The 14,056-nt window shown below is 48.0% G+C and overlaps 1 protein-coding gene across 1 annotated transcript in view; it reads left to right on the forward strand.

Moving 5' to 3' along the window:
- Ncf4 (neutrophil cytosolic factor 4) overlaps positions 1–5,522 on the forward strand; it is a 17,609-nt gene extending 12,087 nt beyond the window's left edge. Inside the window, exons 8-10 of the mRNA XM_028778906.1 lie at positions 3,223–3,353; positions 3,568–3,633; positions 4,973–5,522. Of these exons, the coding sequence (XP_028634739.1) occupies positions 3,223–3,353; positions 3,568–3,633; positions 4,973–5,168 (393 nt within the window). The 3' untranslated portion in view covers positions 5,169–5,522. The remainder of the gene's footprint in view (positions 1–3,222; positions 3,354–3,567; positions 3,634–4,972) is intronic.
- Positions 5,523–14,056: the final 8,534 nt, after the last annotated feature.

The raw sequence follows: 14,056 nt of genomic DNA on the forward strand, positions 1-14,056 counted from the left end.
TGGAGGTGAGGATGGGGTGAGGATGGAGGTGAGGATGGAGGTGAGGATGGAGGTGAGGATGGGGTGAGGATGGAGGTGAGGATGGGGTGAGGATAGAAGTCCTCTCTCATCTTCCTGGAGGCCCCGGCAGGTTTGGGTGACCTGTGAGGTGACCTGTTTGGGAGCCCGGTGTTTTGGTTAAGCAGGACATTCATGCCACAGCACATGGGACAGTGAGGGAACAACTTTCAGGCATTGGTTCTCTCCTGCCAGGCTGGTTGTGGAGTGGAAGTATGGTTGTCGGGCTTAGCAGCAAGCCTCTTTATCCCCTGAGCCATTTCACAGCCCCCTCTCCCCCATTTCCATTTTAGTTTCTTTACCACTAACAATGCTTCTAGGAACTGAGACGCCTGGCTTTGGGGGACTGACAATTCCCCGGGGAGGGCAGGCTACTCTGTAGTCAGAGTGTTTGGCAGTACCCTGGTCTCCCCACTAGGTGCCGGCAGTGCACCTGGTCACAGCAATCGCATAGCTTTCTCCATGTTTGCTTTGGGCGTCAGACTTTCCCCACTGAGAGCTGGGACGGCTCATATGTAATAATGTTACTTCTCCAGCCAGAAGCAAGGATTACTATAAGAGTGGGTGTCCGTGCCTGAGGCAGCTCAGTGGAGGAGCGCTCGCTACTGTGCAAGGCCCTGGGTCCCACCCACCAGACTGTGAAACAACCAAAGAGAACGCTGGCTAGTGTGTCAGGCCCAGTCACTGTCTTATCTGGCTTCATGTACTTCAGGAGATTGCTCAAGCCCATGGTTTCCTTTCCTGTAAATGATGAAAGCAGTTTCTTCATCGGTTCCTGGCTGGGACAAGAGAGAGGTGGCTGTCCTCCAGACCTTGTCCCTAGAAAGTCTAGGTACCTCGTTCCCAGTGCATGTGAGGGGACTGGGAAGTCTTGAATGTGACCCTGAAGCTGGGCCCCCTGGGTGTTACTTTGCTCCACACCGAGAGTGACTGTGTGCCAGGTCTCTGGGCCTGGCCATCTCTATCATAATATTGTTGCTTTTGGATATTCTCTGGATATTCTCTGGATATTCTGTGTCTGAAGGAGGCAGGGTTTCTGGTATCCTGACGCTGGACAGGAGTGGGCATGGCAGGAGTGGGTGTGGCAGTTATAGGGATATGACTGTTTGAGCTTCTGCCTCATTGTGCACTGGCTCGAAGAAGCCATGTCCACCAGAGCGGCTGTTGTGACCACCACTGTCATAAGAGGAACTGTTGACTGTGGTCCTGTTTTCTGGAAAGTCTTACTGTCTAGCATGTCGTCACTGTCAGACCTCAGGGTGCAGGAAGGGCCTCAGTGGCGTAGGAGGAGGAAGGAGCCACAGTCTTCGAGACGGCATGAGGAGGATGTGATTCCTGGGGCTGCAGAGATAACTCAGGCAGCAAACAGGACCTGAGCTCCGCCCCAGGACCCACACTAAAAAGCCAGCCATGACAGCTGTGCTGGAGGAAGCAGAGGCAGGTGGATCCCTGGGGCTGGCTGCCCAGTTGCAACCAGCCACAAATTGGCCAAGTTCTGGTTTTTTTTCTGTTGCTGTGTGAAATACCACGGCCAGAGGCAATTTGGAGAGGAGAGGGCTTACTTGGTGATACATTTCAGGTCACAGTCCATTCCCAAGGGAAGCCAGGACAGGCAGCAACCTGGAGGCAGAAACTGAAGCTAAGGCCATGCAGAAGTGCTGCTTACTGGCTTACTCTCCATGGCTCGTTCACCCCGCTTTCTTGTACAACCCAGGACCACACACCCAGGGCTGCTCCCCCTACAGTGGGCGTGGCCCTCCCACATCAATCGATGATGATGCTGATGCTGATGATGATGCTATAAGGACTTGCCCGAAGGCCGATTCCAGGCATTTTCTTGGCCAAGGTTCCCTCTTCCTAGATGACTCTCACTGTGTCATTTTGACAGAAACCAGCCATTTCAAATGAGTCACAGGTCAATAAAAGACCCCATTTCAAAGAGGGAAAAAACATGTAGCTAAAGACCGGAGAGTGACATCTGGAGTAGTCCTCTAGACTATGTATGTACACACGCACATGTACGCATACATGTAGACACTCACATAAATACACATACATGCTCATGTGCACACCTGCATAGGCAGTCATACACGTAAGTGCACATACCTATATACACACATGCATATACATAAGCATACACATGCACACACATATAAAGAGGCATGTGCACGCATGGATACAGAAGAGAATGTGTCTTCTGTCTCACGGTCATGGAGGTTTTAAGTGACCATATGAGCAGCATAGAGACAGGATTGGGGTCCTGGTCCTGCACTTAGATGAGGGGCTCAAGCCTCCGGGTGACACCCAAAACCTGAGAAGGAGCATGATGCACTTTCAGTTCCCTCTCCAGCCCCAACCTCTGCCTCCTGCCCTGATTCCCTCTTTACACATGTAGCAATCGGCCACGGAGCGCCTGTGTGTTCATGTGTCCCCTATCGTTCTGTGCCCTCAGGAGTGGTGCACGAGGGAACAGTGTTTGTGTAACTCCTGGTCCCAGAGATTGGGCATACTTGTGCTCGAAAAATCTTTGCTGAAGGAAGGAATGAGTGAGGAAGAGAGGGAAGGAAGAAGGGAGACAGGGGAGAAGGGAGAGGAGAGAGGCAGAGAGGCAGGAAGCTTCCTTGATAGATTCGGGGCTCTTGTAAAACTCAAGTGTAGGTCTCTGGGTTAGGCAGCTTGGTGAATCTCCTCACTTTGTCTCTCTGTGTTAGTTGGCTTTGGTCACTGTAATAAAATGCCCAAGGCATCTAGCTTATGAAGAAGAAAGGTTCACTATGGCTCAGTATGTTGGAAGCTCCAAGTCCTGTGCTGAGGCCACTCATCATGACAGGAACGTCTGAGAGTAAAATGCTTGCATTATGATCAGAAGGAAGAATCAATAAGTAAAATTGATTGATTGATTGATTGATTGATGATCGATTGATTGAAAAGAGGAAAGGAGCAGGTTCCCACTACCTGATTAAGGGAGCCCTCTCCCCATCAAGAGAAGGTGTGTCTATCAGTACCTGTTTCTCCAAGCTCCCACAACCACCACGAGGACCAAGCCTTTGGCACATGCACTTTGAGAGACAATCTATGACAATCATTGTTGTAGAGAGTGTGGGGCTCTGACGAATGGCCCTGGGCTTCACTTCCCTGTGACACAGCCTCTTCTTTCCCCTCCAGGGCACATCTCAGGGAGTCACAGGCATCTTCCCGGGATCGTTCGTGAAGATCCTCAAGGACTTCCCAGAGGATGAGGACACCACCAACTGGCTAAGATGCTACTTCTATGAAGACACAGGCAAAACCATCAAGTTGGTGTCCTCCCGGGAGAGTGGGGCCTCTTACTCCTCCGTGCCACCCCTACCATGCTGCTATCTTCCGCTCAACACTGCTCTGCTGTTTCTTCCCTCCTCTGAAGCTGCTGCAGCTCCCAGATAAACCACAGTGCTTTAGCAAGAGCTGTTTCTGACGCCAAACTTGTCCCCCTTCCACCCTGATGGTTGTCTCTCCTACTGTCCCCCTTAGGGACATCGCAGTGGAGGAGGACCTCAACAGCACCCCCCTGTTCAAAGACCTGCTAGCACTCATGAGGTGAGAGGTTGGGAAGGGAGCCTGCAGAGGAGAATGGGCTAGAGGTTGAGGCTACCACCTGTGACAGCTCCAGCCCACAGTGCCTTGAGAGGAGCCAGGCTGCAGAGGGCAAGGGCTCAGCTGGGGTCCCAGTGTGTGACAGTGGACTGGCTATCAAACAGTCTCTCTAGAGAAAAGCTTTGGACTTGGACACACACACTCACAGAGGGGGGTAAGGAGAGAGAGAGGGGGAGAGAGCGCGCGCTGGGGAAATCACCACCTCCTGAAATCCAGGCCATTGCTGGAAAGTTTCCTCACAGAATCCTATAGTACTTTCCCGTCTCTCATGATTCAAGAAAGTGCAGCCTGTATGAGAACTATATTTCACCCCTCTCATTAGCTGATCTATGCTCAGATTCCATCAGTACATGCACACACATATGTAAGCACACTCACACACAAACACATTCATACACAGAAACAAACACACACAAACACATGAAACAGTATACACCCACAACATATAACAAACGAGCACAAATACACAGTACACACAAACATAGAGAAACACACAAAGATATAAAACATAAGCACATAATATGCACAACACACAAACATGTACAGAAAACAAACATGTACACAGAAACACAAATATACATAAATACTTGTAACACAAACATACACATAAAACAAGCACACACATATACACAGACATATACACAGACACATACATACGCATGCGCATAGACACACACATGCACACAGACACACAGACACATGCACACAGACACACACACACACACACACACACACACACACACTCACAATGTCCCCCTGGCCATGCCTACCATTCTCAAGGCCTCCCGATGGCTTAGCTCCACTCTCCCGGTTACCACTGTCAGCAGTATTGTGCCTCTTCACTCACACAGACTGTCTCATTATTTTCTGGGGATAATTTTCAAGAAGTGGGATTATGGGATGGAAGTGTGTGCAAGGCGATTAGACTGGGCCTGTTGGGTCAGACAGTGAATGGAAAGCTCCTTCAGATCTTGTTCCTCCAGCCATGGGGAAGCATGGCCTTGCTCCCAAAGTTGTCTGCTGGTTCCCACAGGCCTCCCTGGACTGCCTTGCCATCTCTTTGGAAACTCCTAAACCTTTCACTCACTTGTATACAAGAAGCTTCAGGCTGTACCATTATTGGATTACAAAGTCCCCTCTTCCTTTGAGGTCTCAGTTTCCCCATCTGAAGAACAGGAATAAGGCTGCTCGGATGGTGAGGGTCTGTACCACTCAGACCCACAGATTCAAAGGCCCTGGGTTCTCCCAGGACCCATGGACTAATCCCGGTGTGTTTCTCTAGGCGTGAGTTCCAGAGAGAGGACATTGCCCTTAATTACCAGGATGCTGAGGGGGACCTGGTTCGGCTGCTGTCAGATGAGGATGTGGGACTCATGGTGAAGCAGGCCCAAGGGCTCCCCTCCCAGAAGCGCCTCTTCCCCTGGAAGCTGCATGTCACACAGAAGGACAACTACAGTGTCTACAACACTGTACCTTGAGTCACAGGGACCCTGTAGCAAGGACAGGGTGCTCAGCAAAGGGCCTTCGCTTTCTTTTTGTTTTCCAGACAGGGTTTCTCTGTATAGCCCTAGCTGTCCTGGAACTCACTCTGCAGACCAGGCTGGCCTCGAACTTAGAAATCCGCCTGCCTCTGCCTCCCAAGTGCTGGGATTAGAGGTGTGCGCCACCACTGCCCAGCTGGGCCTTTACCTTCTAAGAACATGAAAGTCCTTCTGGAAGGCTGGCATAAGATGCAAACCTCCTGAGCCAGAGTACCCACGGGACAGGATTCTACTAAAATTTTGACACTTTACCTTTGAATTCAATAAACCATTATGTCTCTAAGGGCCACAGTTGGGAAATGGAATTTTGTGGAGGACTGGGGAGTAAAATGCAATTGATTAAGACCCCTTACCTTTCCAAATGATGCTATGGGGAGCATAGCGAACCCACATTTAATAGGACGTTAGAATCATCTACTTAAAGTCTCTAAAAGCGCACAGTAGGGAGAAAAGAGTCACTACCCATCAGCAGAGTTTGAGAACTATTGGGTCTGTGGTATTACATCCATAGCTGCTCTGCCCCAGATCCATGGGGGGCAAACCCCACCCCAGCCACTTCGCTCTGGGTAGGTACAGTCAAGAAGATGGAGTTCCCTCTCCCTATAGGTCCTGGTCTCCTGCACAGTGGGCAGCCTGCCAGAATCCCCTGCTCTTTACAGCCCCAGGCTGGCCTGTGGAGATGCAATACCAGGCAGTTGTGGTTAATAGCCTGAATCCCAGAGCTGCCATGACAGAGTACCACAAACCAGAGACTTAAAAGACAGAAAGCAACTGCCTTGTAGTTCTGGATGGCCGAAGTCCAAACCTAAGGAACCCACAGAACCCTCTCCCCATGGAACTTGAGGGAAACTGTCCTCACAACTCTCCAGCACCTGGTGACCTGCCAGTCACCTGCGATGTTCCTCAGCCTGCAGAAGCTTCACTCTGCTTTCACGGGAGCTCCCTTTGGTGCGTCTCCTCTCTGTGTGCACCTGCCCCGGTGTCCAGTCGCCCTTTTTAAAATCAGGATACCTGTTGGACTGAATTAGAGCCCACAGCAATGGCCCCATTCTTAACTTGATCACCCATCTCCCAGAACTGTCGTGTTCCACGCTGCAAGTGGGGACTTTAACATGACATTTTTTTTTAACCTGGACATAGCCATTCGGCCTGTAATAATCACTTCATTCACACTGTTCCCACTAAAAGGGCAAGTGCTCTGCTGTAGGTGCTCCCAGAGGTGTAGGACTGCAGCTTTAGTGAAGAGCAAGGTTTCCATGACAATAGGATTCACCTGTAGAAAAGACTCCAGAAGAGGCAGGCTGACTTCACGGACATCACCCACCTCTGAGGCATACATAGGCTCTGGCCATGGAGAAATGAATGATGAATCACATTGATTTCTCTTGAAGAGAAAGCTGGAAATGTTAACAAAAATAATGGGCATTGGAATAGGGGAAGAGGCCCGTGAGCAAAGCACTTGTCACATAAGTGGATCCAAATGCTCAGAACCCACAGCAAGCCAGATGCTGCAGTGCCGGGCTCTGTAATCTCAGCACTCGTGGGGCAATATGAAAAGAGGAGGCCTGAGATAGCCAGAAACTCATGGGCTAGCCTGGCATGCGTAGAGGTGACAACTAGAGACCCTGTCTCAAATGATGTAGAAGGTGAGGACATCTAAGGTTGTCCTGTGATCTCCATAGGACAAATAACAGATGATTTCGAATAGCAGATGTTGTAATGAGTGGTAATGCAGAAGGGATTGTCAGCTTCAGACATGTAAGGTCAGAAGGGTAGCGGTGAGCCCAGGGAGGCACAGCCAAGGTCAGATCTCTAGAACTGGGGCCATCTTTGAGGGCTGGGTAATGTTGCCTCTGTGGGCAGCATCCACTCAGGAGAGGTTAGAACAAAAAGTGCTTCTGACTTGAGTTAATTCTCCAAACCACCCACAGCTCCCTAGCAGAACTTGGAAGGAGTCTAGTCAGCTCAAGCATGGGGAGCATGGCTCAGGCAGGCCTTTCCCCTCTTCTCTGTTCCCTCTGCCTTGCTCAAAACCATTGAATTGCATCCCTAAAGCTGGCCACCAGGGTGCACTCCCTTATTTGGCCACTTTCTCCGGCTGAGGCTGACTACCAAGGGCCAACTCAAAGCGTTGAAGTCCATCAAATAAAAATTCCTTTTGGCTCACCTAATCAACATGCCCAGTTAAAATGAAATACTCCATCCCAATACAGAGGTTCTCCTTGTACCTTTATAAACCTCCATTTTCCTGTGTACCACATCTGTCTCCTCTCTATTCAGAGGCAGTCTTTTGTCCCCCTCCAAGACAGATATCCCCGCCACCTGTCCCTTGTTCCCTTCCCCCTCCTTCTCTATATCCTGTCTTTGTCTCTCAGCCCTGCCTTCTGTCCCTCTGGGGCAAATAAATCTCTTTTGTGCTGAGAACTTGGTCTTGGGGGGTCTTGAGCTTTTCTTAACAGAACTCACAGGCTGACTGACCAGTGGGGCTCATGGATGATCCTGACTGAGCAACAAGCTACTCTGACGTGAAGGAGATTGGTAGGAAGGCAGGCTTACCAGTGAAATAGCATTGGTTTCCTGGGCTGGAAGCCTGCTGCACAGTGCACTCTCAAGGCTGCCTGCTCTCAGGGCAGGCTGGAGGAATACTTGGAACCAAACACAGGCGAAGTTACAAATATTCTGAATGCACAGAGCAGTCTCCCACCCACATGTCTGGCCCAAGCTGAAGGGTAAAGGTCTAACTGGCAGAGAGGCCGAAAACCCAATTGTTCACCAATAAGCAGCCTACGCAAACTAAATCAACTTCTAGGAAAGAGACCAAAAAGACCAAGGAGGAAAAATCTCAGCAGGGATGTTGGAAACTGCACTTCGTAGGGAAAATGGACTTGAAAGAATTAGTTCATCTAAAACAATAAAAATGAATTAATGACCAAATAAACAAGAACAATATTAAGCTTTAAGGGGAAGAGAGAAAGCCAATATCCACAGTTCCTATAATTTATTATTTAAAATGTTCAGTACTCAGCAAAAATCACGAGAAGTTCAAAGAAAAACTCATAATCGGTTCCTAGAGGGGTGAAAGGAAAGTAGGTCATAGAGCTGCCTTTGAGGGTGGGCTAGATGCTGGACTTAGCAAGCAAGGACCTCAAAGCGGATGGTGTAAGTGTTTAACGAATTAAAAGAAGGTATGAAAACAATGAGTGTTTCGATAGCGACTCCCACTACCGAATGAAGGTGAGAACAAGAGTTATGTTGTGCTTTTCAAGTTAAAACATAAAATAGTTGAAGTGAGAAACCCAGCGTCTTGGTGCTACATTTGAATGGGCTGACAATAAGCACTCAGAGAGATGGTGGCCTTTATTCACACAGTAGCCATGGCCTACCGGCACAAGATCAAGCCACCCAAGATCCCAGTGGAGATGGGGTGAATGACTTCAAGACCCACCTCTTACTGAGGAACTGTTAGCAGTGGATAGTGGCAGAGAGAGGGAAAGTCTTTTCTGTGGTAGTGGTTGCTGGTATGTTCTAGTGGATGGCCACTGCGCCCATGCACAAATGGGCAGCCTTAACTGAACTTAGCAGGCTGTCAAACTTCCTTTTACAAAGCAAATCTTACTTGGTGCAGGGCTCAACTCTAAACAGGTGGATTTAGCAGCCGTAGTGGCTTCTGGTATTCGTCCCTGTGTTAATGGATTCCCTTGTGGCTTTATGTCTATCTAAGGTAGAATGTCCAAATTGGAAGTGAGAGAGAGTGTTGGCTGATGATGGAGATCCTGATAAGGGTAAACTAGCTAGTGACAACTGTGTCACTACCCCTGATGTCCAATCTTGTGACATCCTGGAGCAACCAAGAAAAGGTATCATCTGCTATCTTTAAACAGAGAATCCAATTCACCTGTTATTCTTCAGTTAAATCTCTCTCCCTCTCCTTCTCCCTCTCTCTCTTTCCCTTCTCTCTTTGTCTCACTGTGTGTCTCTCTCTCTGTCTTATTGTGTGTCTCTGTGTCTGTGTCTGTCTGTCTGTCTCTCTCTCTCTCTCACACTCTATGTGTGTGTGTGACTGTGTGAGTGTGTGTGTGTGTGTGTGTGTGTGATTCTTCAGGCATCTTCCCCTTTTGGTTTGAGATAGGCTCTCTTCTGGCCTAGAACTTCATCAAGTAGGGCCAGGCTAGCTTCCAGCAAGCTTCCAGGGCTCCATCTGTCTCCCGCACCCCCATTTCTACCCCCACTCCCATCTCACCATGACTGAGACTGCAAGCTTGTTCCACCATTCTTGGCTTCTATGGGTGTTTGGGACATTACACTCAGGTAACTGTGCTTCAGCAAGTCTTTACCGACTGAGCCATCTGTCTCTCCAGCGCCAGTGTCACGTTCTAACTCAGTAGGATCTCCTCAAACGAGGGGCACACACTCAATGGTGGCATTCTGGACTGGGGAGAACAATTGTAGGGTGTTATCATGCCTGCTGCACCAGCCCTTTCCCGGACTTAAGTGAAAAGTACGGTTCTGTTTTTATTTCTTCCCAGGGTGTGTGCACTGTGCAGCCTCTGTACAGGGAATTTCGGAGGAAGAGTGAATGATTTTTTTTTCAGAGTGTAAACATGTTACAATCACAAAGCCCAAGATTCCACAATTCCCTCAGGGTCACTCACACAATGGCCGGGTTTGGGAAGTGTGGGGTTGCTAATAAACCAGAATTGACTGCTTGACCCAGATTAAACTTGCAAAGATGTTTGTAGACAATCATGCCTTGTGACTAACAAGATGACATCAAACTTCACCCTTACAGTAAGCAGTGATAAGCCCAAGAGTTTGGGCGAGCCAGCCAGCCAATCAGCCAGCCAACCAGCCAGCCAGCGGAGCTGATGAGGAAAGCCAGGTTGCCTGTGACTAATCCGTTGGTCCTTCTTTGCGTGATGGGGAAATGGCTGGTGGGGACAGATAAGAGATAAGAGCAGAGGGTGAAATGATAGCCACACAGATGTGATAGTGTCACATGTTTGTATTTGTTAGTTACAGACCTTGAACCAAAGGATGACCAGAGGATCATGGGAAATGCCCTTGTTTTAAAATGGCCTCTTTTAATTTGTTATCCTGTGGTGTCTAGTAAGGGGCATTGTTGTCCCATCATTAGATGATGCCATTTAAACTCTTCATAAATGTGTACACACACACACACACACACACACACACCAGGAGAAGATAAATACACATCATATACCACACACACACACCACACACACACACACCAGGAGAAGATAAACACACATCATACACCACACACACACACACACACACACACCAGAAGATAAGCACACAAACATCACACACACACACCACACATACAGATATACATCACACACAAATTTACAATATACACACCAGAAGAAAATAAACATATACCACACACACACACACACACACACACACACACACCAGAAGAGGATAAGAAAGATGGTATATGCTTAGGACTTTAGCATTTGACAAGTAGAAGCAAGGGGTCATTAACTCAATGTCATCCTCAGTCACACAATGAGCTTGAGGCCTTTGTGGACTACGTGACGCTCTATCTCAAGAAGGAAAATAACGATCAAGCAAGAATCAGAGAATTAAGAGAAGTCAAAATTAGAGGAAAGTGAGCCCGAGTCCTCGAACAGGAAGCCAATATGACATCAGTTCCCCCAGTTGATGCATAGATTATGATGAAGTTTTGAAACATCCTGCACCAATTAGCTTTTGATAACTTACCAGAAACCAGAGTCACCTGGGAAAGGGGAATTCTGCCATTCAGGAACTGACGTCATAAGACAGGCCAATAGGCAAGTCTGTGGGAGAACTTTCTCCATTAATGACTGATGTGAGAGGATCCAGTTCACTGTGGGTAGTCCTGGGCAGGCGTCCTGAGTATAAGAAAGCAAACTGAGGCCGGGCAGCGGTGGCGCACGCCTTTAATCCCAGCACTTGGGAGGCAGAGGCAGGTGGATCTCTGAGTTCGAGAGTTCGAGGCCAGCCTGGTCTACAGAGTGAGTTCCAGGACAGCCAGGGCTACACAGAGAAACCCTGTCTCGAAAAAACAAAAAACAAAACAAAAAAAAAACAAACAAAAAAAGAAAGCAAACTGAGAAACCCACGGGTAGAAAGCCAGGAAGCAGCATTCTTCCATGGCCTCTGCTTCCAGGTTCCTGGTGTGAGCTTCTGCCCTAACTTACATCAGGGATGGGGTGTGACCTAAAAGTTGTAAAATGAAATAAACTCCATTTTCTATTAAGATGGTTTTGGTCTATGTTTTATCACATCACCAGAGAAGCAAATTGAGGCAGAAATTGGTATCAGGAGTGGGGTTGTGCTGTGATGGACATAACCATGTGGGTTTTATGTCTTGAAATGTCTTGTGGGAGGAGATTGGAAATTTTTGGAGCTTTGGGGAAAAGTCATTGCACACACAGGGCTTAATGAGCTGTTATGGGTACATGAAAGCTAACACCAAGGACAATGATGATGGATGCCAGGTGTGTGGAGTTTAAGAGGGAAACAAAGGCTTTATCAGGGCCACCTATGTAATAGTTTGGACTAAAAATATGTGGAATTTAAACTTTTGCTTTACTCTGAGGCTGAAGAAGTGAGAGACCAGCATCATGAGGTAGACCCTTCAGGGAAGTATTTCCTCAGGGTCAGCACACAAGAACCCACAGTTAGGAGAGCTTACGTTTCTTAAAGAGACTAGAACTTTCAAAGTATTTGGTTTTTAAGACTATGGGACCTTTAATGTTATACTGTGTTTAATCATGATGTTATCACAAGATCCTGGGATAAACAATAAAAGGAAGATTATGCTTTAACAGTGATGTTTTGTGTCAATTTGGCAAGGTATCAAGTGTGCTGATTATTTTTTGACAACTTGACAGAAACTGAGAAGAGGGAAATGTGAAATTGTGAAAGTGCCTCCATTAGATTGGCCTGTAGGTAAGTCTTTGGGGGGCATTTTCTTGATTAGTAGTTGATGGTAGAGGACTCAATCTACTGTGGGTGGTACTGTTCCTGGACAGGTGGTCCCAAGTCGTATATGAAAGCAAACTGAGCAAGCCATGAGGAGTGAGGCAGTAATCCATGTTCCCTTGTGATCTGTCACTGTCCACTCCGACCCGCGGAAAGAAACAGCGACACACGGAGTTCTTCTTCCCAACGCAGTTTATTCAGGAACCCTTACATTCTTCAAAAAGCCCCCGAGCCTCTCCTCCACCACCCTTAAATCCCTCTGCCTTCTCCAATCAGAGCCTGCCACGTCAGTGCATGTGATAGGACAGTGGGTATGGCAAGATCTGACATTGCCCTATGTAGCAGATGGCCTGATTATGCATAGCAGTGAGCCTGCGCAATATTGCCTGTGGGCGTGGCTTCTTCAGGGGCGTATGAGGAAGTCAGGTGTTAGCTTCAGGCGCCATTTTGGAATGGCCACCACACCCGCTTCCTACAGTGATCTCGGCCTCACTTCCTCCCTCATGGTTCCTGCTGTTAGCTCCTCCCCCGACTTCCCCCAGTGATTTCCTGTGGCATGTAAATATACACCAATAAATTCCCCCCCCAAGGTGGTTTGGTTAATAGGAAGCAAATAAGACACAACAATGGAAAGCAAAGTAAGATGCATTTCTATAGTTTTATTTTTGTTTAGAATTTTATATGTGCATGTAAAAATGTATACAGAATGCCAAAGAGCCTGGGACCTCAAGGCTCTGGTGAAGATGGTACCATGTAAAGAATACAACTCAATCCACACCGTGAGGAACATGGAGACATCCAAGTGCACGGGGATCAAGGTCCTAATGGGCCAGAACCGAGCACAGAGGCACGTGGAGAAGGTGCTCCCATGGCGTTTGCACTGCAGTGTGGGGAGGAAGGGTGGAGTCCAGGAATGATGTTTGAGCATTGCTCAGTTCCAAGGTGAACTAATCAAGTGGCGTCAAAGCTGTCGCACCCTGGGAAAAGATGTACAAAATATTGCCTTCCTAATCTTGAGTGGCAATGGAAATGTTTGTGTACAGAAAGACTATGAGTAAGTGGACCTCACTAAACTGAAGAATTCTGTTTTATTTTTCCAGTAATCATTAGTCTACATTCGAGTTAACTTTAAAAAAAAAAGATTTTTGTTGTTAAGTGTGTGTGTGTGTGTGTAGGTAAATTTGGTATGATGAGTTACAAGCATTGTGAGTTGCCCAGTGTGAGTTCTGGGAGCCTACACTCTAGTCCTCTGCAAGAGCAGCAGACACCCTCCAGCCCGAGTTAAGGTGTGTCCCACTTTTCACATAAGAGAGCAGGTGGTATTTGTCCCTGTGTGCAGATTACTGCACTTAGCATGATGCCTTCTGGTTCCTTCTGTGGTACTTTGCGGTCTGGGGTCTTGACTAACACTGAGAAGCCCTCCCTGCTATAAGTGATGTGATAGGGCAGGTGAAGGCATTAGTCCCTCTCCAGCGTTTGGATGTTTGTTCCTAATGACCCTGACAGGGAGGGGCTTCTTGCTCTGTAATGGCCACGGCTGCAGCCGACAATGTGTGAACATGACCTCTGTGTGTTTTCTTTATTTGCTCGATGTGAGGGATTTTCCAGAAAGGCGGGATCGTGTGGTGCTGTGGCTGAGTGAACCTTTCCTTGGAGAAGACTGGTCCACGTATGAGTCCAAGCCTGGCTCTGTTGGTGTGAGCGACTTGAATATCATTTCCAAGGCTGAAAATTTAGGGACTTTCCGCTTACACAATTCAGGTTAATATTCCATTTCCCTGCAAACAAGTGCAGAAGCACCCCACAGGGGCTGTGGTCTGGAGGATTGT

The sequence above is a fragment of the Grammomys surdaster genome, unplaced genomic scaffold (assembly GCF_004785775.1).
Source record: "Grammomys surdaster isolate TR1022 unplaced genomic scaffold, NIH_TR_1.0 342, whole genome shotgun sequence".
Lineage (NCBI taxonomy): Eukaryota > Metazoa > Chordata > Mammalia > Rodentia > Muridae > Grammomys > Grammomys surdaster.